Here is a 24,421-nt window from a genome sequence, read left to right on the forward strand (position 1 = left end):
GTGATTCTTTGCGTCCTGTAATCAGTGCAGCAATGGCCACTTTTCAACGTAACTGTAGGAAAAATAAATTACCTATTTTCTTTATACTTCATTGCTATTCAACAGAATATAATACACCGACACCGGTGTGGTGGGTGCCATTTTTCCCAAAACTTGTGGATAATCGGTTGGTTATACGTGAAGCAACTTCCACCAACTGAAGCCATTTTATAGATAAATAAGATACTTCCATTTCTTCTTTCCTGAGACAGTGCTTGCTCACTTACTTTAATATTTGAAAACAGTTTCTATACAATTAAAATTCTCTAGTTAGTTTCTGGTAGGCCTATTTCCGAAAAATTCTAAAATACTATCTCACGTGGGTTAAGTGCCTCAACTTCGCCCACATCACTTGTAATGTTAAATAAAAGACATTTATCTATCTATCCTTATTATTTAGGGAGGGTATTCTAGTCTTATTAACTTTTTGATGAGAGCTACACTCACTTGGAAATGGCATTAATATGTTGAAACATGGTGTGAATAAAAGTTTAAAAAAGGGTAAACCGATTTTCTACTTCCAGATATCTTATCCTTGTACATTGTTATTTACTCTATAGTGTAGCAAGGTATTGTTTCCAGTTCCTCAGTTCTAACAAATTTATTCAGCTTCCACAAAATTATTCCAGCTTGCTCATGAAATGTATCGTGCCTTGCATTGGGTCTAGTGACGTCATTCTGAATCTATCATGCATCACGAAAGATCTATTCTTGGATTCGATGGTTATTTCGTTCACTCATTCTTCTCCAAGCATTTTCATGTTGAACTTGCATAGTAGTGGCAATGGTAATGATTTCCTTTCCCCATTTCGCCTCAAACTGTATTGTCCAACGTTACTCCAAAATTGTCTTATGACGTCATCGTTGTAATGCCAACGAATAGAGATTTTGCTCTACCTAAATAATATTTATTCATGGATATTCTATTTTTAAACGGCTTCAAATGGAAGGTTCTTTATGGAAAGTCTCTCGGAATGTATGAGGAGGTAAAATTGTAGTCTAACTGATGAATATAAGATGAACTACTGCACAAAAATAGAATTTTTGCTAAAATTGCGTCATCGAGAGGGTGATGACTCGATTGATTATGAAAAAGAGTAGGCATCAAATCCACTGATTTATTTTCGTGTGAGGAAGCATGGTGTCGTGACATTAATTTCGCATTATGGGCTCATTTTTTTATTCAATCTTATTCATAAACCTGCTAAAGTGATGGAGGAAAGAATATAAAAGTGCAGCCTCGGTGAAAAAGACTTCATTCTGAAGTAGCAAGTTTCAGTGAAAAGTTTCTTCTTTTGGGATATAAGTATAACTCGTTGATAGAGAAAATTGAGGTAGGCTATTTTAAAAAAGGTAGCTCTCCATTATTTCATTTAATCATCCATTCTTCATAATGTCATGGTTGAATGTAAACCTATGCATCTCAAAATGCATTTCATTTCTATGTTTTTGAAAATACTCATTTCTAAAAAACGCCTTGTTCGCACTTGAATTGTACACTTTATAGACATCCCCTTCGAACAACCAATAAGGTCTTGTAACCTTGCAACAAATTAGTCAATTATTTGCCTCACGTCCAAAACTCATTTATTCTATCTCTTACTTGTCAACTTATTAACAGTGTTAGCAATCTACTGTTAACAATGCTATTTAATCAGCTGTGATATTTAATTAGCTTATTTCTTCTCCCTCCTCAGGATAGTATCCTGTTTTATTGTGATTCTTATCTAAATGGTACTTTCTCAAGGATTTACAGGACCGTTTACCCTTGAAGAAAGAACGATTCGCTTTTCTTTATAGAGGTGCACATTGATCTCAATTTTGTATTTATGCTGTTTGTTTTTGAGTTGCATAAAGTAATCATTTGTGTTAACAACGAGAACAAAATGCATTAATCTATTAAGTTTCAAAAACAAGAAAAATCAGCTCACCTATGTCAACAAGATTGTAATATTTGTTCAAAAATAAAATGGATGTACCGTACAAATATACAAATGAATCGTCACATATATTGTTCATACAAATATTGATAATTTATTGTCACGTGAAAATGAAATTATACCAATATACATAGTGATATTTTAAGAGATTACGTAACATGGAATAATACTGCAATTGAAGCCAATACGCTGGTTATTGATTATTCAGCTCGGTGCGAGACTCCAGCAGAGCGCATGCGCACATCACGTGATTTTATTTATCAAATTGAATAAATTCAATAGATTGATTGCCAACACAATACCCAGACAACAATGAATGCATTCAAAGGAGCTTTCAAGTGTCACTCTCCCATTGTGTAAGATAAGGTTCAATAAATGCTGGAAATTATTCAATAAATTCTTACATTCATGTTCAAATAGGAAACCTACTTTTTTCCAACATGCTCATCAATATTGATTTATCTTGCAGCATTTTTTCACGATCATCAATGATAACTTGTGTGATCAATTATTTTTGTAACTGCAATCTCCAGAACTTTACCAATTTCTCTCAAATTCAAACGAATAGAATAGATCTTAAACTGAAAAAATGCAACAATCTATCACGTTATCAAACTTGTGTACTACATAAAACTACTGAGGTCAATTATTGAGTCATTTGATTGAACAATTCTTTTTCCACTAATTGATTCAGTTTTAAATAGAAATGTTCTCAGAGCAATAAGACCAGATATTGGATTATAATAGCTCGCTGGATAATTTCCCTCGTTCTGTGATTTTATTAATTTATCATTACGTCTTCTAGGAACGTTGATGTGCTTAGAAGAATTTCCACTTGAAGAGTTTATGATTTACTTCTGGAAATCGGCTCTTATTCTGAGGTTCTTAATCTAAGTTTATTCTTCGGTTGTTATTCATGCTTCAAAACCTTTATGTTTACGTTATCAGGAGATCACAATCCAATAGAGGATATCGGATATAAATAATAAATAAAATATGTTTATCGGATATCTTTTCAAAATTGAATGGTCTGCTTCCCAGGTTTAGGTTCCCCTCATATTTTATCTGATTAGTCAAATGTCAAATAACTTTAAATAATAGTAAAACATTTTCCATAATTCCGTAAGTTACAGAAGTTGAAAAAATACAGAGTGAAGTTTATTAATTGTTGAAATTTTATAACTATCAATATGTTGAAAATTGTTCAACTAAAAGTCTTATTGTGACGCATCGGGTACATCGCACCTTTTTCTTTCCAAATTTTGTTGAAACCCGTTTTAAGGGCGTTGTCTTGAAGGTATTGCGTATCGCAAACCTTTCTACGTCATTGATAATAGAACCGTGACGTCGCATTTCGAAATTGCTGCGTATTTTGCCCCCGGGAATGAGTAGGGGTTGTTTTGACGCGGTGGAAAACCCTTTTCATCCCTTCGAAACCTCTTTCCACCCCTCAAACTTCTCTAACCTCCATCATCCCTTGGAACCTCCCCTCCATTTCCTCGAGCTCTCAACCCTTTATCATCCCCTCCATCCCTTGGAATACCCCCACTCTTATTCTCCGCTGGTGTTCGATATTGTTGGCTACGTGTCCACTAAACAGAGCGAGCTCAGTATTCTGTGAATCGTTCTGGAGATTGCGTCATAGCACAAGTTTTACGTCATCTGTTTATCTGGCTCTGATAGTGATTTGTAAACATTGAGCCGATTGTGTTTTATGTTAGTACTTGATACTAATTGAGATAACTTTGAAATGTTTGGTATTTGAATGCTCCTATCGTAGAATTTGTGTCTTTTTTATATCTTGGTATTGGATCAATAGGTCGGTCGGTCGCCTCTCATGGATTACTGTATTTCTGCTTTATCGGCATGTTCGTCGATTACGTACTTAATCATTGAATTTTTATTTTTAGTTTCTGTACATCTAATCCCTATATTTTGATTTTCTGCCTTTGATAGATAAAATAATGTATTCAGCAAGCTCAATAGAGAGGCGTAGCCCATTTGAATTTCTAGACGATTTCCTATAATGCTCAAATAAATTTACATAATATTTCCTAGAACTTGCATCCAATACTCGCATACTTAAATCAATAGAAATTTAATGAAAAAAATCTTACGGTAGAGAAATAATTGATAGAAAGGAAGATAGGCCTAATAATTCTATGTTCTGAAAAATTCGTATGCCCAATGAGTTGAAACCGTTGTAAAATATTTCAATTCATTCTGGATTTTCGCTGTGATGTAGTAAAAGCACCAAATTTCATCCATTTTTAGCTGTCGATAAATTTTAATAATTGTTGAATGGAACAATATTAAATATCATGTTTTGATTATGTATGCAAAATGAAGTATAAATAACATACTTTGATGATTTTCGGGTAACGAAATAATAATAGAAATCTTTTAGAACTCCCATTTTTTTTTTGTAAGGATATAATTGGACTTTGGAGTTTCAATAAAATAATGTTACGGCTTGGTATTTTCATATGCATAATATCAACATAGTGTCAAATTAATTGATGGAAATTTCCTTTTTTACCTTATCATGATTGACCGCTATTTGACCCGGTTCAATCATAAATCCGTTCAAAACACATTGTTCAACCTTACATAGTCTAATATCAGCTTGTTTTTCCTCATTGGTTCCCACTGTCAAATCTTTGAATTTTACTCCCATAGAGTTTTCTGATTAATCTTTAATCATCATTATGAATCACACCAATTTCAATATTACTATTATTTATTATGCTATTCTCATCTTTGATGATTACTGCTATACTAATGTGCATAATTATTATGAATGAACTCGTATCATTTGTATAGTATTAAATTATGTTTTGAAGTTATGGACACATTGATAATGTTGAACATGTTGCTAGGTATTGTGCCAAATAGCATTGCATAACTTTACAATAAATTGTTACTCAGCGATAAGGTGCGTTAAGAATGAATGAATTGATCTCTTATGTTGGTTATTATAACCAAGTTTATGCTTTATTCGATTTTATTAAGATTATACTCATCACAATTGACTATGGCTTTAGGGTTTCATTTTAGGGTTTTTTACACTGATAACGCACGATGCTCCATTAGTAACATGAAATCTGCCTTTCAACCAACCCTCCAACTTGTTTCAAATATCAGTCACATAAGTATGTTTGATCTGAAATCATGTTTATTATTTATTGTGATGGTGGAACTTGGAACTAGCTGATTAATACTCTAGCAAATTAGTCTAGTAGGCTCAAATGTTTTTTCCTCATCGATTTATTTTATCAATCATAATATTCGATAAAAAATATTGATGCATCAAGATTCACATGGTGTTCCTCTTAAAAAAGAAACACATTATAATTATTGTTTTATTCCTTTTAAATAATAATTCCCACAATAAACTTTTCAAGTATTGATACAGTAATAGTATAATAAAAGAGCGCACTTCGATCTTACATTAGATATTCTTACTAACTTACTAGCAAGTTATTATATTAGCAATAGATTCATGTAAATATTTTTTTCTAAATCTCTGAACTAAACATTTGTGAGAGGAAACAGCACTCATAAATATAATCTATATATTGTCAACCGATAAAATTGTCAAATAAATCTTGAGAATGCAATTGAATAAATTGGCTTCACGTTTTTATACATGAATTAAGTTCAGTTATGATCCAATGTCAAATTGCCTAGCATGTGTTGGCATTTTCAATGATAAGAGATTTATCTTGAGCATGCTCATCCAAATATGTCTGGCTTTTTATAATTTTTCCTCTCCAAGTTTTTTCCTCTTAAGGTTTGCTAGTACTTCATCTTAATCAAATAATCAGTTTAATTTGAAGTGTAACATTTGATAAGATAATTGCTTGCTCTCCCCAATCAGAGAAAGCACCTTGAATTAACTGTATTATTCGTTAAGACAGTGTTACTTTGACTCCATTGAAAATCTGTAGTGGACTTCTCTTATTAACCGACCTCACGTTTTAAAAATTTGAAGTAAGCTAATCAAATTCCTATTCATATTACTGTACTTCTTTCCTAACTGAATTTGTGGAATGTTATTTTTGCATCAATAAATTGTTCAGATATTTTCAAGATAAATTTGTATTTGTATTGGTTCAGATATTTTGTATTTTGAATATCTGAGTCTACTTTCCTTTTCAGGAGATAAATGTGACACACAATATTATCCAAATTTATTTTTTGCAGATGATTGGTGAGAAATCTGAAATGTTGGACATGGCTGTGAGAATTTGCCGAGGATACCTCCATGGCCCATGGAAGAAAATCACCAAAAATGATATTGTTCTGAAAAGAATTAGGTAGGTGACAGGACCACTTATAATTATAATGCTTACAAAACATCATATTAGTATGTTGATTATAATTTTTGCACTTGGATCTTACATTTTTTATATTGATGTTTTTTACTGCGGGTAGTACCCATATACGATTTTTGCCTTTGCGTGGTTAATGGAAATTGCGTAAAAATGGGTGATTTGATAAGATGATCAAACGTCCATGACACCAGCGGTATTCGAACCAACGAACAAGGCAGTGCTAACAGACTGAATTATGTGACGCCCAAACCATTAGACCAAACTGGTTGGTAATTGAAAGTTGAATAAATTGAACTGTTAAGCTATTACTGCAACCCAGCACGATGATAAATGAATAAATAAATTATTTTATTTATCCATCAAAATAATGTGCACAACAGAAATCAAGAATTAACTACCATTTTTCTCATAAATGGTCCAGATAGTGTTTGTGCAACAATTGCTATTTTGCCAATAAAATACATACTATTTTATAAAGGTATTTCTAGTAGATTTTACTTGGATAAATAGGTATTTGGTGCCTAATACTATTTTATAAGGGTCATTTTTTCATATATTTCGCAGTGGTGGACTGAGTAACTACCTGTACCACGTGAAGCTGCAGAAGGAAAACGCTGAGCCGAGTCAGGTGTTGCTTCGGTTCTACGGGCAGACTCACGGCGAGCGAGCCATTGAGAGTCTCATCACTGACTCGGTCATTTTCACGCTGCTGTCCGAAAGAAGATTGGGCCCGAGGTTGCACGGCATCTTTCCTGGTGGCCGGATTGAGGAGTATATTCCGGTAAGCTGTATTATCATCTCCAGTACATAGATTATACTCTAAGGGTCACTTTCTCCAAAGTTTATTTGTATATTAAACCCGTTCAATCAATGCATGGTTGCATTCATTATAATGTGTTTCGATTGTGTCAGCTGATGGTTTAAACTTAAATTTGAGTTTAACTTTTTTGGAGAAAGCTTGAAATACATTTTACTCTCCATTTTGCAAGTGTTACACCAAGTCGGAAGTTATATCAAATATCAAACGGTAGCTTTCTTTCCTACAGCGAGATTTACTTGAAGCTGCCAGCATTGATGGACTGCGACTGGGAAGCAATGCTTCATAATCTATACTATAATAAAGGGAAGAACTGGCTTATACAGTTCTATACAGTCCTAGGATAGGAAAATTATGTTTGACGCATCATCACGTCTCAACTAATGGACTGATTGACTTGAAATTTTGCATAAAGACTCTTAATTAACCGAGGATGGTTATTTTCAATTCTTCAAGATTTCATTAGCGTGCGTCAAGTTTTCATTTTGTAAAGTTTTAAAATAGACCCTTGCGGAGCACGGGTTACCTGCTAGTTATTTCACAAAGAATTGTTGCTATTCGCAAGAAATGCTACCAGTTTGAAGCGAATGAATCACACTGTAGCAGTATTTGTTTAATTTATCGACTTTTTAATTTATTGACTTTGTGTCAATTTTCATGACACAATATTTGAATGATACATTCTCATATTAATTTTTTTCAATCATTGATGAAGAAATTGTGTTTTTAAGAAACGAGGAAAGGTTGTAATATTTTAAACAAATTCTACGAAAAGCAATTGAATTAGTGTTGCAAATTTTTAACTATATTTTTTGAGTCGATAATTGAAGTTGTTTTATGAATAAATTGCGTTTTAAATAAAAAATACTGTAATATTTCCAATAAATACGTGGAAAAACAATTGAATTACTGTTGAAAAATGGCAATATGTCATTGAGTAATAATTTCCATCAACATTTCATTAACATTCTGTATGTTAGAATGGCAAAAGTTATCATTAAAGGTCATTCTCAGTCAGTCAAAAGACATTAGCGGCACATGCATTACAATAATTCTCCTCAGATACTAATGTAGTGTAACAAATTGTAGTCTGAGAGTAATTTTGTCACAAATGTAACCTTTTCCAATTAATGAGTTTTCTACAGTCTAGTTTGTAAATAATGTCATCCAAGATTCTGTTACTGTACTTTAAGAGAAACAGATTTTTCTGAATTTCTGTTGAAAATTGTTTGACATGGAATCATGCCAATATTTTAGGCAGGAAACTGTTCTAAATTTGTCTATCGTATCACTTCTACTGACATTATTTATCGAAACATTTTGATTTTTTCAGTTGCATAGATCAGATATTCGATAGCTGTTAGTGAAACCCATGACAAAAAATTATAATGAATATCATTGCATTTACTATGAATTATTTATGTTCATTCATTCAATACATAAAAAATATAACTTCATTTAAACGATATTTACGAGTTCGTCATCTTCTCAAGGTAACCCTGGCCCTTTTTGCATTACACATATTCCTTGACTATTTGAATAATATCTGTAGATTATTTGTAATGGAAGTACAGTATCAGTTTAGGATATCATTGCAAGGTCATGGGAGAATCGTGAATTGCAATAACAACTAGAAATCTACAAGTATGCAAATTCAGTTCCTGATAAAGTGAAGCTCTAAACTGTTGCTGCTTATTCGAGACTGCATAATGCAAACAATTAGTCGACGAATAACAATTCTATCTGCGTCTTTTCTTGGAGCGTGCACCCACATTCAACTGTGTAAATAATTCCATAGTAATGCCTTTCACGAATAGAGTTTGTATTCTAGACGTTAAAACAATGCATAAGTGTAATAAATTATGGAAAATGACGTCAATAAACGAGAGAAACGACTAGGATTCTCCACTTAGAGATAATTCCGACTAGAGATCCAATTCACTTGATTTATCTCCCTTGATCACTTGAAAACGTTCAGCCTTGAAGCTGTGGAAAGTTGAATGACTGAAACGCCTAGTATTGACTTCATTTACGCTAAGTGTTCAGTTTAAGAGATTGAAGGTTGTCTGTTACGATTGTTGGAGCACGTGTAATGACAGTTGAATGTAGCTAAGTTTACAAATTGCGCTGCAAAATAATTGCGTTCATGCTTGAAAATATAAATATCGTCTAGATTCTATAGGTCACATAGATTCTATACTATGTAGAAATTCATTTTAACTCAACACAAATCAAGAAAGTTCTATTTTTAAAAATATATTATTAAACACAATAACTCTTCAATAATTTATAGACAAATGTCTTTTCACAAAAAAGGTAACTATCAAATTGGAAACTATAAAGTATCTCTAAAAATAAAATCACATTATGGAGAATCTAATAATACAATATATAAGTCTAGAATAATTAAAAATACTACATCAATTATAAATCAAGTAACCTTAAGTAATTATAAATTATTTAAATAATTAAGAATATTGAAAATAACTGAAAATTATAGAATTCGAAATCCGTAACCTCAGTACCTTGTCTTGAGTCTTGCTGATTTATTATTTCTATTTTCATAAATTAAAAATTTTATCGGTAAAAAATTGTATCTTTTTTATCGGTTGGCGTTTTGTGAAGTTTGAAAAGAACCACTTGAAAATTAACTATTTACTTATATTGTCACCATTTTTAAACACATTATACACAATTAGTTTGGATATGCCTGCTACCTGCCAAACTACAGTATTTTATGATCATTCAATATGGTATGTTGAATACTTTTCAAGATGTAATTAAATGTTGTTGTTGTAGGCTCGTCCATTGAAGACATTTGAGCTGAGTGACAGCGTGCTGAGTCCAATGATAGCTGAGAAAATGGCTGCCGTCCATGCAATGAATGTTCCAATCAATAAAGAGCCCTGCTGGCTGTGGAACACCATGGACAGGTAATTTTTCAGTTTTTAAATAATATGTTAACCAATACAATAGATTTATTTTCCATTCGAAACTGCAACTCACTGCCAATACACAAGTGTCAAATATTAAATTGATGTTATTGCTACACTCAAGTTACAATTTAAGTCTATTTAAATTGTATATGTATACTCTTGTAATTATATTGTAAAAATATGTATTTGTGATTTTTGGCAGTAAATTCAATACAATCCAATTCAACAAAATTTTCGAAAATATTAGTTGAATTTTCTGTGTAGATTTGAAGAGATGATTCTACTACTGCTAATATTAACAACTGGGAGAACAGCAAGAAGAAATTGAAGGTACAGCAAGAAGGAATAAAACTATAGAACAGCAAGGAATAGAACAAAAAACTCCTAAGTTTTAGAAGGAATAGAACAGCAAGGAGGTATCTGTCTATGAGAGATACAATACAAAAATAATTCGCCAGTCTGGGAATCGATCTCCCAGTTGTCAATATTTGTAGTAGCAGAATTCTTCGGGATAGTTAACAACAATCAATTTGGTTTTTCCGAAGGCTCTGATTATGTTTCTTGAAAATTAAGATGTATTAGGCTAGTTGAGATGATTAGTCTGAGTTGAGTGTTCATGAATAATAAGTGTGAGTAAAGAGTATTTTCTGTTGAGGTGTTGAAAGAACAGATTTTAATTTTCTCTTGGTGTGAGAACCTCAACACTCTGTAATTACACAATGTATAGAAGAAGCAGTCCATAGATTAAATTAATATTCAATTATTATGAAATAGATTCAATACCTGTAATTTATTCATTTACTGTAAGAACAATCTCTACAAGGTCTTTTACCTTATTGTGTATAAGTTAACTTCAATAATACAATTCTGTCAGGTTCGAAATTGAAACTGAAAATTGGAGTGATTTTCTCTATAACTTTGTAAACTGGAAGGTTAGAATCAAAGTAAATTGATTTTGCTTGGTTTCCGGTTCATCATAATATTAGAACATATAAGCTATCATTATAATAATAATTATTGATGTATTGTAGTGGCTGGTTTACAATTTATTATGGCTGCAATTCATATAGGTCTAATCTCTGGGTTTAGAATTTGAAGGTTTCCAACTAATTTATTTATTTATTTTTCATAGGTGGCTACAGACCATTGAAGAATCTCGCCAGTAAAAAGTTTTTTTAGTCTGTTGCACAGCCTCAAAACAAGATCACCATTCGTGAAAAGACATTTGATTAGTTTTAATCTCAAGCCAAAGTAAATAGATTGATTTATTCTTGTCATCTTTTACTTTTTCATTCCTTCACGAATGAACAAGCCAAAGCATTTCTCATGTCGGCTTTATCCTTTGAAAAAATATATATGCAATTGAATTTCTCTCATTTCTGACAACATTTTTTTAACAATATTCAATATTAATAAAGAAGTAATTTCATAGTTCTTGTTCTAATATGGCATTAAATGGATTTTGAACACCGTACTATTTTACACATTCTACGATGTTTAGAAAAAAGGGTACTATGAAAGTATTTCTTTATTATTTATCAACGTCGAGCGCTTAGCTCTAGGGACAAACTAATTCCGCTAGATCGCTCCAGCTGTAGACTTGCATTCACTTGCTGCCCGACCATAGAACGAACATTGAATGTGAAAAAGGAGTTTGAAATGCTTAAAAATTTAATTTTTTCAGATTTTCAAAAACAAAGTTGACGTAATTGACGTAAGTTGACAAAGTTGACGTAATATATTGAAGAGGAGACTTGCATATTTTTCTCAAATTTTTCTGACCAGTAGTTTTTGTAGGGTATGTGTACCATCTGCCTCAAAAAAGTGACTTTTGAAGCCCTATTGTTAGCTAACAGAAGCTAATAAAAATATTTCAATTGCATAGATTATGTCCTAATAACCTGTTCAATAGATTAGAAAAAGGAAAAAAAGGTTTTTTGAAAAAAAAATTATTGAATGCACAACCTTAACAATTCAATTAGCCCTATTAAAATACTTGATATATTGACTTGATATATTTTTCAATGTTGTTTACAGAAACCATCTGCACAAGATCCGTTCGCCTGTGCTGTTCTGTCACAACGACATGCAAGAAGGAAACATTCTGCTGAAGCTGACAGAAGCCGAGCAGCACAACGCTAATGAAGTGAATGGCAATTGCACGGTGGCCGAAGACAACAACAACAATAATTGCGACAAAGATATTGTTCTGATTGATTTCGAGTACTGTTCGTACAATTACCGTGCTTTCGATCTGGCCAACCATTTCATTGAGTGGACCTACGACTATACTAAGGAAGAGCATCCTAATTTCAGTATTCATCGCGATCATTATCCAACACATGAGCAGATGGTGAGTTCGATGTTTTTTGATTCAATTCCATCGGATGAATGTGGAAGGATGTGCGATGATTGCGAGTAACATGAATGAGGAGGAATCTCCGACAGTTATAGCTTGTGTCATTCAGCTAGGTAACCAGGCTATGATACCATTAACATACCAAATACAGTTTTCTTGATCAATAATGTTTAATTCGAATTGAAATCCTCAAACTTATAAACTTTTAAATCAACGCAAACAAAGTAGTGTAAAGATGCTATCTCTCAATTTTTCTCCAAATTTGATTTAAATCTTACTGATTTGACAACAGTTTGAATCTATCTGATTTCATTGTTTATTAACTCCTTCACTTTGTCTTCATTATTATTAAACTCACTGTATAATTTATTGATGTATTGTCCAATAAGAAATGAATTGTGGGTAGCTCATTATATATGTAGGCCTACTGTAATTATTTTTTTTTTTGACAAATAACTTTTTAAAATATATAATATATGATAGCCTGATTTCCAAGAAAGCTTTATCACACAAACAATAACGGTCAGAATAAGGGGACTGCATGCTTTTTGCCAGTGATAATATTCATTGCGATCAATTTAAGCTAATAACATGTATTCCCTTACAGGCACGTCGTATACACAGCGTAAACTTCAGTGCAAGCTTTATTTATTATATTTTGTTATGTTGATAGAATTTCATGAAATTTCCGATACATTCTGTGTTGTTTTATAACTGCAGATCACTTATCATCAACAGTGTAGGCTAACAAGTGTTAAATTAGCAATTGGTCTCCACCACATCATAATTGGATATTTTCGCACATTTAACAAACATCACTCACAGAACATCATTCGTTTGTAGTCTTATTGAAGTGAAAATCATTCTTAAACTACTGTATCTACCAAAACTATTTTTAAATTCATTGAACCTAAAAATGTTAACAAACTAACTCCAGTCTGAAAAAATCACACAATTTTATTTTCAGAATGTAATACAAAATAATCAATTACACAAGCATGTTGAAAATCATCGAATACTATCTGATAATAAATTCACATGATATCCTCGTCAATTTCTCAAGCATTGCATCCTCGTTTTAGAATTAAAGCAATTAAGCAAGTAGTGTTGAGGCTTTGAGGAATTTAATTCAGCTAAACAGATACAAAAATATCCACCTATTTCAGCTCACATCATTTGAATTCACCTAAGAATTTAAATTACAAATCATAGATATTGAAACATCCACACACACTGACACACATATCTAACAAAAATCCAACTCATGCAAAATAGGTTGCACACATATTTATTTTTTTTGTTTTGATCAGCTCAATTCGGTTGGCTCCTGACTGTAAGGTTCTAGAGAATATAACTGTTGTGTTTGTACTTGAATCTATCTTTCACTAAAGCAGTCAAGAAAATCCAAACCAATCTTTGTTCTGTTATTATCGAATAATTTCCTATGGTGTACAAAGTGAAGGAAGAGAAATCTTCCATGGACTATAAGTGTTGGTATATGTCGTTCAAATGGTCCTAGGTGTTTTACCTAATCCAAATAATTTGGAGGAAAGAACGATTAATTCGTTTTGCCCTGTCTTACCCATGCTTATCAACAAAACTAATTAGAACTTGGTGTCTTAAGTCAAGAGTGATCAAAAATAAGAAGACATTTCTTATTGCTAATGGCTCAGCAAATTTTCTATAATTTTGCTCTACTTTTGCATTTTCTGTATTGTCTTTGAGCAAATAATTTTTGTTAAGAGTTGAATCTCTCCAAGTCTGTATCATTCAACTGTACGTCTCTTCAGATGGAAAAATTATTGAGGTCTTTAGGCTAAACTGAAAGTTAATTGACTTATCAAGTTCTCTTCTGGATTGCTTCTTAGCCTAATTCTCCAGCCAGTGCTTCTCTTCATTAACTCCATTTATTTTATTTCGGCTCTTGTTTTCTTAGAGAATTTTAGATATACATTTTATTTGGTTTCTAAAGTTTTCTTGACTGCTTTTGTGATGATTGGGTAGATGGTGGTTGTCTAAAACGTTACCAAAATTAATTTTATCTATCGAGTTCAGAATTACTTTGAAATTTGGAGATTGGTTGTCTAGTATGAATGGATTTGTAGAAAAAAATGGTATGATTGTTGACGAATGCTTGATGAGTGAATTGTTCCTTTGTGTAAAGAATCTTCTAGCAAAATTATGTACATGGTAAGTGTACATAACTATTTATTCTCTTTTCCATTATAGTTTTCTTTTATGAAAATAATAATGCCTAGGACCCAACCGGTTGAGCTGCTGATTTTGTTTGATTTTTGTAATCACATATTAAAACACAAGCAGTAAATATATAGTAGGAGTTGATTCAATTTAGGGAGTGCATTTTTATTATAAAAGTGGGAATGATCAAATTAGTTTGGATTTCCATTGTTATACCGACGCACAGGATTTGACTTTGTTGGTAATATTTGTCATTACTGTCCATGATTTTTTTCTTAATTAGTTAACTGGCGAATTATGTGAGAATCACTTCCCCATGTCAACGACTATTTTTTTGTCTAATGTTGAATCAAGGGAGAATTCCTTATAATAGATATCTTAGAATAATCAATGTCCACATCATATTCATATGATCTGTGTTTTATTCAATCTAAAAATAAATTATACTTTTGTCTGGATAAATATTTGGGCGTTATCCTATTGCTCTATTCAATCTCCTATTTCAGAAAAATAAATTAATGGACCTGTTTTATCATTCCCACTTTCATAATTTTGTTAAGTTGAACTTCTGAACAATCTTCGATCCGAAACAATTGTATTGATCGACGATGAACCCAATTGGACAGCTAAGGATTACACAATTAGGCATCAGTAGTTGTAATAAATTTGTAAAATTGCAGGTGTTAGGCACGACACTAGGATGACAAGAGGAGGGCCGACTGATAGTTGATAGTTGAAATTGATGTTTGATCAGGAAATGCAATTGTTGTTTTTGCCTCTCTGCGTTTGTGTGTGTTTTGTTTTATTGTCGGCTGATGTGCCTGTGTGTCACTACTCCGCTGTCACAGCGCTGTGGGTGATGCGGCAGCCTGCGAGTCAGCCAGCTGATGGATCAGCGACAGGTGACATCGATACACGATCAATTACCTACCATCTTGAGAGAGATATCACGATATCATCCTCTCTTACCAACCCGCCTACTCTTTAATCCCGGGGCGCGCGCGCACGCGTGCAACTCCTGTGCGCGTGCGTGCGTCTGCCACGCCAAATAAATCGAACACCGGTTCGAAACGGTAATTACTACGATGGTAAACCTACACATAAAAAGCAATCTGTTTCCTCTCCTAAAATAGATTTTATCGTTTGTTCGGAACCGCTTACAAGGGACTCTGCACCTCATAACTTCCACCCTCGATTCTCTCACACTTGTACTTGTTAGCTCATTAGTAGAAGAAACTCCAGGTTAAAAGTTGAATTTCTATTCAGAACAAGTGTAGACAAAATATACGTACCTCAAAGCTTTTACCCCTTCATAATACAGTTTTACTTTGGGGATTCTCTCCATCGGTTAGCTGGTGAAAGAGAATCAAGGGTAGAAGTTGACTTTCTGCACAGAATAAGTAAATATTCCAAATTATATAATCAAAATTCGAGGAGAGGACAGTTTTGGGGAGTGTCTATTGGTCCTTCCCCAATCATTTTAATGATTTGTGTTTTGTGATCATTGAATAAATAAATAAATAAATAACGTATTTCCTAGATTTTCAGCTACTAGTAGTTCACTTTTACTAGCAGAAGAGAATGCAGGGTGGATATTGTGTGGTGAAGAGTGCGGTGTCAATTTGATGATAGATCCTTTTATATGCGTAACTGTCCTTTATTATACATAGTGGTCCATAAGTCAGTTGAAAATATACATTTTATAGCTACATAATTCAATTCAATTTAAAATGAAATAGTACATTTCATTCAATGAAATAGTACATGTCTATTACTTATTCAAAAATCAAAAACAACATTTAATATGACATAACCTCAAACTAAACTGTAGTAAACAAACCTGGACAGCTGTGGTTTAGTTTGTAACAACAGCTCACCATAAAAATTTCTAGCGTTAACTGACTTATGGGACACTCTGTATTTAGGATAAATGTATTTTACATTTAAAAATTGTCTTTTTGATAGAATGTGAATTACTGGAACAGTGAATACTTATAAGCTGCCGTTTCCAGTATGAATAATATATACAATTTTCGTAAGAGAAGTGACAAATTCCAAATAGTTTTGAATTCGGACTTTTGGAACGATAATTTTTTGATTCAAACCATGAGAAAGAGTTTTTTAGGTGGGAACTTCCACGCGTGCTTCACAGTTTTTTTATTCAAAAATGATTTCGTTTAGTACCATCACAAACTATCCATTATAAAAACTTGTAAGCGGTTCTTGATTTTCAAATTTTTCAAAAATGCCATCTTATCAGATTTCCTGCATGACATATAAGTGGTTAGCATAAAATATTCAAAAGATTGAGATTTTATGGATTGCTTTTTTATAGAATTTGGAATTTGTAAACTGAACTTTAAATTCGAAAAAACTTATAAATTTTACCGAGTCAAAAATTCTGCATCAGAATAATAAAAAAAAATCAGAAAGGGACAAGAATGAAGTTTTTCATATATTCTACACATTAGAAGTTGAAAAGTCAAGTTGCAGATGAATTACTAATTAATATTGTCTGATTAAAAATTTTTTTTTAATTAGACAATACTTCGAATCATGTCGAAATTCCCTGATGAAATCTTCAAAATGCATTAAACTGTACCTTTCCAATGCTGTAAACTGACATGGATCCTAATTTGATAGAAAGTCTATTTAATTTGTCCAAAGTGTACTAAAAGTACAATATGAGATTGAGTGTATTGAAATTTGTGTGTAATAATGACATCATTTCAGGTTTGTTAAAAAAGCAAGAGTCGTTCTTTGCTCAAACCCTAATCTTATCCAAGCTGACTCATCTGAGGTGCTTGTTAAGAAAAATAAGCAACCGTTGGTAAATATTCATTCATATTCAAAAGAGAAAATCGTTTTCAAATAAATTATTTGTGCTACTGTATGCAGTGTACTTGAACAATTCATTCTGAATACATATATGAAATTTCATGTGAACTTTCCTCTATATTTGATTAATTTGATAATATCAAGCTTGAAAAAATGGAACAAGAATTTTAAAGCCATCGATTGTATTGTTGATTTTCATTATTTGTGCAGTATTTAAAACTGTTGAAAGTATGTTTTTGGTTTGATTTTTCATTTAATAAACAAAGATTATTGATTGTGATTAAGTGAATAACACTGTCATCAAGATTTACTTGTTATTAAGCTTGATGATAGTTTTATTATTGTCACTTATCCACTCTCGACTTACATCATTCATCTTAGTAATGAGTGATTCAACTTCTAGAGTACTTATGAACTTTATACTACAAAATGAGCTATTTTCTGTTGTCTTAAATATTTATTGATACATTATAATGTTTCCATTGCCTAGAACTCTATATGACTCACTTATCTTATTTGTGAATGATGTATATTCAATTTCATCGAAAATACTTAGCTGTTGCCTACACATTATATCAATAGAATTAATAAATATTGCAAAGTAGATAGAAAATCACTTGTAGTGTAGTGAATTTCGATTGCTGAGAGCCACACATTTTAATGAGAATTTATTTGGTTGAAGTGTGAAGTGTATAATTTAGCAATTAAAGGCTTCGTTTTGATCAAATGTTTTTGTTTCTACAGACTCGTTCTGTAGATTTTTTAATATCATTTCAAAACGTAAGAAATTCATCTATGAAGCTAATTTTGTGCTTCACAGATTTATTTCATGTAATCAAAGAATGATAATATCATCAGCCCAGGTGAAATTGAGTCAGTTGATCGTTTTCATTGAGGCTGATGATCAATCCTTGAATCACAAATTTTTATGGTGAATTTAACTCAATAAATTCAATTGTAAATTCATTTTGAGGCACATTCGTGTTTCACTTGTCATCTTTGGCATCAAATTTGGATTTTTAAAGAAGCTGCCCTGAAAGGGAGCTCTACTTTCCACTATATATATTGAAGACTAAATTTCAATACAAATTTAATTCCATTAATTTTACTTATTTCATTACCTTACTTAAATTTGAATTTTCCTCATTTCATTACCTTACTACTAAAATTACGTTTTGTTTTGCAAAATGTAATTCTATTTGCTAGAGTCGGAGCTTGTGACTTATAATTGGTTTTCTTCATTGGCAGATGGTGTTTATCAACCGCTACTTGGCCTGTGTTGAAAGTAAGACGTCTCATGGTGGCGTAGCAAGTGAGCTCAACACGCCCGAACACTTGCTCATGGAAGTGAAACATTTCTCGTTGGCCTCGCATCTGTTCTGGACACTCTGGGGCATTGTCAACGCCATGACCTCGCAGATACCGTTCGGATACTGCGTAAGTTACAACTCTATTCATCTTATATGAATACAATATTTCAGTCTTATGTTCCAAAATTTATTACTCTTGAGAATCTAAATTACTGATTAAACCACAAATTACAAAAAAAACCCTGGAATAAAACATTATTATTGCTTCTAATGCATAATTGTCTATATGCGGAGATGAACATTAAAATACATCAGATAAAAATAATATTACAACTCAAATAAGTTTTCAGCTTAACGCCAAAACAAATCTCATGAAATGAAACCACTGCTATGTTCATCAACATAACAACGTTAGTATAAATTTTAAAATAATCAGATTTGGGCAAAAAACTTTTACTTTTCAAAGGTGTAGTTCTACTTGGTTGTTCAATAATTGCAGTCATTTGCAATAATTATTGTTAATTTTTATTATTGGCAGTTTCTCATCATCATTGTTGTTCAACTTAATGAAAGAAAACACAAAGTTGTAGTTAAATATCACAAATTTACTTCAAGAGAAAATGTGCTTTCGTGATATTCGACTACACGATATTTGATTTTGTGATAATAATAATAATTTCTCTGCCAATGAATTGCAACGAGAGGAGTTTATTGACAAAATATATAAATAATTATTATATTATACATACAAAATTGGTAATACTAAACTTAGTTCTAATTATGATACCCCACTATAATAATATGTGTCGGGGTGAAACTCTATCTACCTACCTCTATCTCTACCTCTATCACTTGGGAATACGTGGAGAGTGTCTCAATTTTTTCAAGTCATATCTGGATAACAGATCGCAAATAGTTGATGTGAATGGAAACAAATCATCTGCTTCCTATGTCAAGTTTGGTGTGCCTCAGGGTTCAGTACTGGGGCCACTGTTGTTTCTAGTGATGGTCAATGATCTTCCTAATAGTATAACATCTTCAAAAACAATCATGTTCGCAGATGATACAACTTTTCTTTCTGTTGACAGAGATTTACAAACTCTAAACAGGATTGCCAATGAAACCTTAAATCAAGCTGTCATATGGTTCAAAGCTAATAGTTTTGTCATCAATGAGTCAAAAACACAAGAGGCCATTTATTCATTGAATACCAGATCCAAGTTCCCAGAAAAATATGTGAGAAAAATTAAATTACTGGGGGTTCAGATTGACAATCATTTGACATGGAGTGACCACATAGATTCAGTATGTAGTAAGCTTTCAAAGGTTATTTATTTGTTAAAGACTTTGAAATACCATGTACCTGAAAGTTATTTTATAAGCATCTATTATGCTCTATTTCATTCTATATTGAATTATGGTATTATTCTATGGGGAAATTGTGCAAGAGTATCCGAAGTTTTGTTATTACAAAAGAAAGCAATTAGAATTATAACCAATTCAGAGATAAGAGCCCACTGTAAGCCACTTTTTATTAAAAGTAGAGTAATGACAGTTATTTGTTTGTACATATACACCCTGCTACTACATGTCAAATCTGAGGAAACAAATCTAACCAGCAACAAAAACATCCACACACACCATACAAGAAGCTATGCAAATTTGCATATACCACAAGTACGGTTATCAAAGACCTTAAGAAGCCATGTAAATGTAGGTTTGAGACTCTTCAATCACCTTCCTCAAGAAATAAAAAATTTCCCGTTTTTGAAGATGCACTTTACAGTTTTCTAGTCAAAAATCCCTTTTACAGCTTGAAAGAGTACTATGAGAAGTGAATATTTGAATGTATTATGACTTTTAAAAAATGTATACTTTGATGTTATTATGACTTATATTGTATAGAAATATATTAAGATGTAATTGTAATGTATTATAACTATCTTGACAATGTCTCATGCAATCGTGTAATTGTTCTTGGACAAATAAAAATATTCTATTCTATTCTAAAATATTCTATTCTATTCTATTCTAAGTCTATCTACCTCATAAGATGTCTCAAGAGTCAACTGTCGAATGATTATTTGCGTATGGCATATTTCAGTTTGTTCCACAGTCTTCTGTCATATGGTATCCTACACTGGGCTGGAAGTAGTCATGTTTCTTGTGTTCTTCTTCTCCAGAAAAAAGCTGTGAGGATAATAGTGGGGGCCACTTTCAGGGAACATTGTAAACCGTTATTTGTTTATCTTGGAATATTAATGGTTTACAACCAATATATTCATGTTGTTGCCTTGTATATACATAAAAATAAGTGTAAAATGAACACAAGAGGTATGGTTCATTCATACAAGACCCGCCAAAGACAACAACTTGATACCCAACGTACACGATTAACCAAAGTACAGAAGTCCCATCACGTCTGAGGAACAAAGGTTTACAATAGGTTGCCAGAGTCAATAAAAAGTTATCCAGTCTCTTTGTTCGGCAAATTACTGTTTGATCTTCTGCGTGCGAACCCCTTCTATCCTTTGAAGGAGTTTTTCACACATACTTTATAATAGTTTTTTGTCAAGAATCATGACAGTTCCTGCTCTTTATATTTACAACCTGGCTATTTTTGCTTATAAGTCACATGACAGTTGGACAACAGAATCTGATATTCATGATCATTTCACCAGATCAAGAAATGTTGTAAGAATTAATCAGCACCGAACAGCATTTTATGAACAAAGTACGGAGCATAAAAGTATAAAGGTTTTTAATTCGTTGCCAACCCGGTTAAAGGAGGCTCAATCACTTGGCCTGTTCAAGAGAATGACTAAGGACTGGTTGATTGAGGAGTGTCCGTATAGTAGGCAGGCACTCACAAATTAAATCCTAGGCCTTCCTTTCAACATTTTCAAGATTAATTACTATGTGAAAGAGGCTGATAGACTGACTATATTTTATTACCGTACTCTACTATTCTATTTTTTATCTATAAATGTTTGTTTTTTGTGTTACTGGTATCTATAATAGTGTGCATCATAGTCATAGTTACTTTTGTCATCTTAATATAATGCATTGTTTAGAAATAAGAACTAGTATTGCTAGATTAAGTTATGTTTTTATTGACTGATTTTTGTATGACATTTGTCCATGCTTTCTTGTAATGGCCTATGACATGTATAAACAAAATAAAAAATAAATAAATAAATAAAAAAAGTGTTATGAATATTCTATTGACGTTGCTGATGACTGTATGGTCCGATAGCAAAAGAATTAAATCTAATCTAATCTAAACTCTACATCTCACGAAACACTGTGTCAGTTGTCGTTCAAGTTGTTTTATTGTGTTACAGGAGTACGCAGCTGAACGTTTGGACTGCTACTTTGTGCTGAAATCAAAGCTGATGAAAAACGAGTCCGGCGTGAAAAGAAAGGTGATAGATTTGGACTGATCAGTGAGCGCTGCCCGGTATGGCGACAAGCCAAACCTTTCTAACAACAGAAATGTCGAAAAACAAGTAACTTGAAATGGCCGGGTGGGCGCTGTGCTGCTGAGTACGGTCTGCGGTCTAGGTACGGTCTGCGGTCTGAGTACGGTCTGCGGTCTAAGTACGGTCTGCGGTCTAAGTACGGTCTGCGGTCTAAGTACGGTCTGCGGTCTGAGTACGGTCTGCGGTCTGAGTACGGTCTGCGGTCTAAGTACGGTCTGCGGTCTGAGTACGGTCTGCGGTCCTAGTACGGTCTGGGTCCAAGTACGGACTGCGGTCGACTCCGACTGACGAATCGGTCCTCTGACCTTCGGGTCGCCAAAACCCCGCTAGCGCATTCGGTCCATGAGAGTTGCTAGCCAATTTATTGATAAAAAGTGTGACCAAAAAGAAAATGCTACGTAATCTTGAAATTTTTAGAACCATCTATGAAAATCTTACAGAAATTATTTATGCACACTTTTTTGTATTGGCCAAGATTGTGTCAATATAAATTTTATCTTGATGACTCATAAACTAAATACTGGGGAAACCCCATGATATCACAAAAACCAAATTCATAAAACTATAATATATTCTAGCTCAATGAAATACAGGGGGTAACCCTAATATCAAAGAGAACAAATCGATAAAACGTTGATTTTAGTTCAAAATCACACAAAAAGATAGATAATTTATTAGTGTAGCTTATTAGATACAATTTTCTGGTTATTGAATGTCTCCTTATGAATTTCGCTTGAATGAATCTCAAAGAGGAAAATCGGAATTACTGCAGCATTATCTTCCGTATCTTACCAACATTTTATATCCTTGACGTAAACATAATTTCCATAACTCTGATGATCTTTGTTCGATTCATTCAATTTTTCAATTCAAGATTATTTTTTCTAAGCTGTAAGAAGTACGATCTTATATTTGAATAATGGTAGAATTACAGAGAAATCATACATTTAAATGACAGGGTTTGCGATGACTGGTTATATATGACTGCTATGATTTATTTCACTTATTGTAGCCTAATTAAAGACTGCAGTATTTTCACTTTATAGCATCTACTATTTCCACGATGACTGTCATTTGTACTTAAATTGTAAAAACTATTTACATATATATTAGACTGATCTACTTACTAGTCATAAATATTGTTCTTATGCATTTTAATGATTATCAAGTACAGTACTTCGCTAAAATTTCATCCTTCTCAGTCTTTTTAAATAGTTGATTTTTATGAAACTTACTTCTCTCATGGAAACACTTGTTTGTTCTGAATTAGCGGATAGTTGTTACTTAACATCTGTAATATTAATAATTGAGAGATTCCAACGCAGAAAGCATTATCACAACTTAAGTTTTGGTTGCTTGATTCGCTATAATATAATGCTTTCTCTGAACATCTTCTTCAAAATCGTGAATATTCTCTTGTAAACTCTGTACTTACTACTATACTTATTTGTACATAGTTTAATGAATGTTCCTTTAATTTAAACTTCCTATAAGTTTTGTAACGTGTTGTAAAGATCTATTTATATGTATTTTTAATAAAAATCGATTTTTATACAGAGAATTATATTTTGGCTATTGGTCTGAATTTTCCGAAGGATCATCTAACCATTTTCTGAGATATTGAAAAGTGAAGCTGCATATTTCAAATAATGTTATTGATACCATTGTACCTTAGTACAATATTGCAATTTTAAAAATTCCTTGGATTTTTTGTAGAAATGGGTGTGAGTAATCAGACAACGAATATAGTAGTATTGGGTGACTTTCATTTTTTTCTGGTACTTCAAATTGTCCAGTTTTCCAACTTTTCGTTATTTGTGTTTATATCTAAAATTATCAAAACATTTCAAATAACATCAATATATTGTTATTCAAAAGCATGGCAATTTGAAATCTCACTCACTTGCGACTAAATCATCCTTGAAACATTAGACATGCTTTTATTGATATAGAGACTACTGACACCAGCAATTATAAAAAATTGAAAAATATTATACTAAAATATTTATAAGCATTAGCCTACAGGCAAAGCTTGATAGTATAAATCCCAAGGAATCGAAGAAAAATTCAAGAAGAGAAAAAAAGCAATGTATTCATTTCAAGGAGGTTCTTACAGTCACTATTTCTCTTTTAGAGGATTCTTATATTTTTAAGATAAACTCAA

At 32.4% G+C, this 24,421-nt stretch overlaps 1 protein-coding gene across 1 annotated transcript in view; it reads left to right on the forward strand.

Annotated features, from left to right (window-relative positions):
- Positions 1-23,821, forward strand: part of LOC111044355 (choline kinase alpha) — a 43,739-nt gene extending 19,918 nt beyond the window's left edge. Inside the window, exons 2-10 of the mRNA XM_039436617.1 lie at positions 6,186-6,298; positions 6,881-7,097; positions 9,933-10,066; positions 11,202-11,232; positions 12,078-12,422; positions 15,570-15,700; positions 17,361-17,457; positions 18,714-18,902; positions 22,120-23,821. Coding sequence (XP_039292551.1) covers positions 6,186-6,298; positions 6,881-7,097; positions 9,933-10,066; positions 11,202-11,232; positions 12,078-12,422; positions 15,570-15,700; positions 17,361-17,457; positions 18,714-18,902; positions 22,120-22,218 — 1,356 coding nt within the window. The 3' untranslated portion in view covers positions 22,219-23,821. The remainder of the gene's footprint in view (positions 1-6,185; positions 6,299-6,880; positions 7,098-9,932; positions 10,067-11,201; positions 11,233-12,077; positions 12,423-15,569; positions 15,701-17,360; positions 17,458-18,713; positions 18,903-22,119) is intronic.
- Positions 23,822-24,421: the final 600 nt, after the last annotated feature.

The sequence above is a fragment of the Nilaparvata lugens genome, chromosome 10 (genome assembly GCF_014356525.2).
Source record: "Nilaparvata lugens isolate BPH chromosome 10, ASM1435652v1, whole genome shotgun sequence".
Classification (NCBI taxonomy): Eukaryota; Metazoa; Arthropoda; class Insecta; order Hemiptera; family Delphacidae; genus Nilaparvata; species Nilaparvata lugens.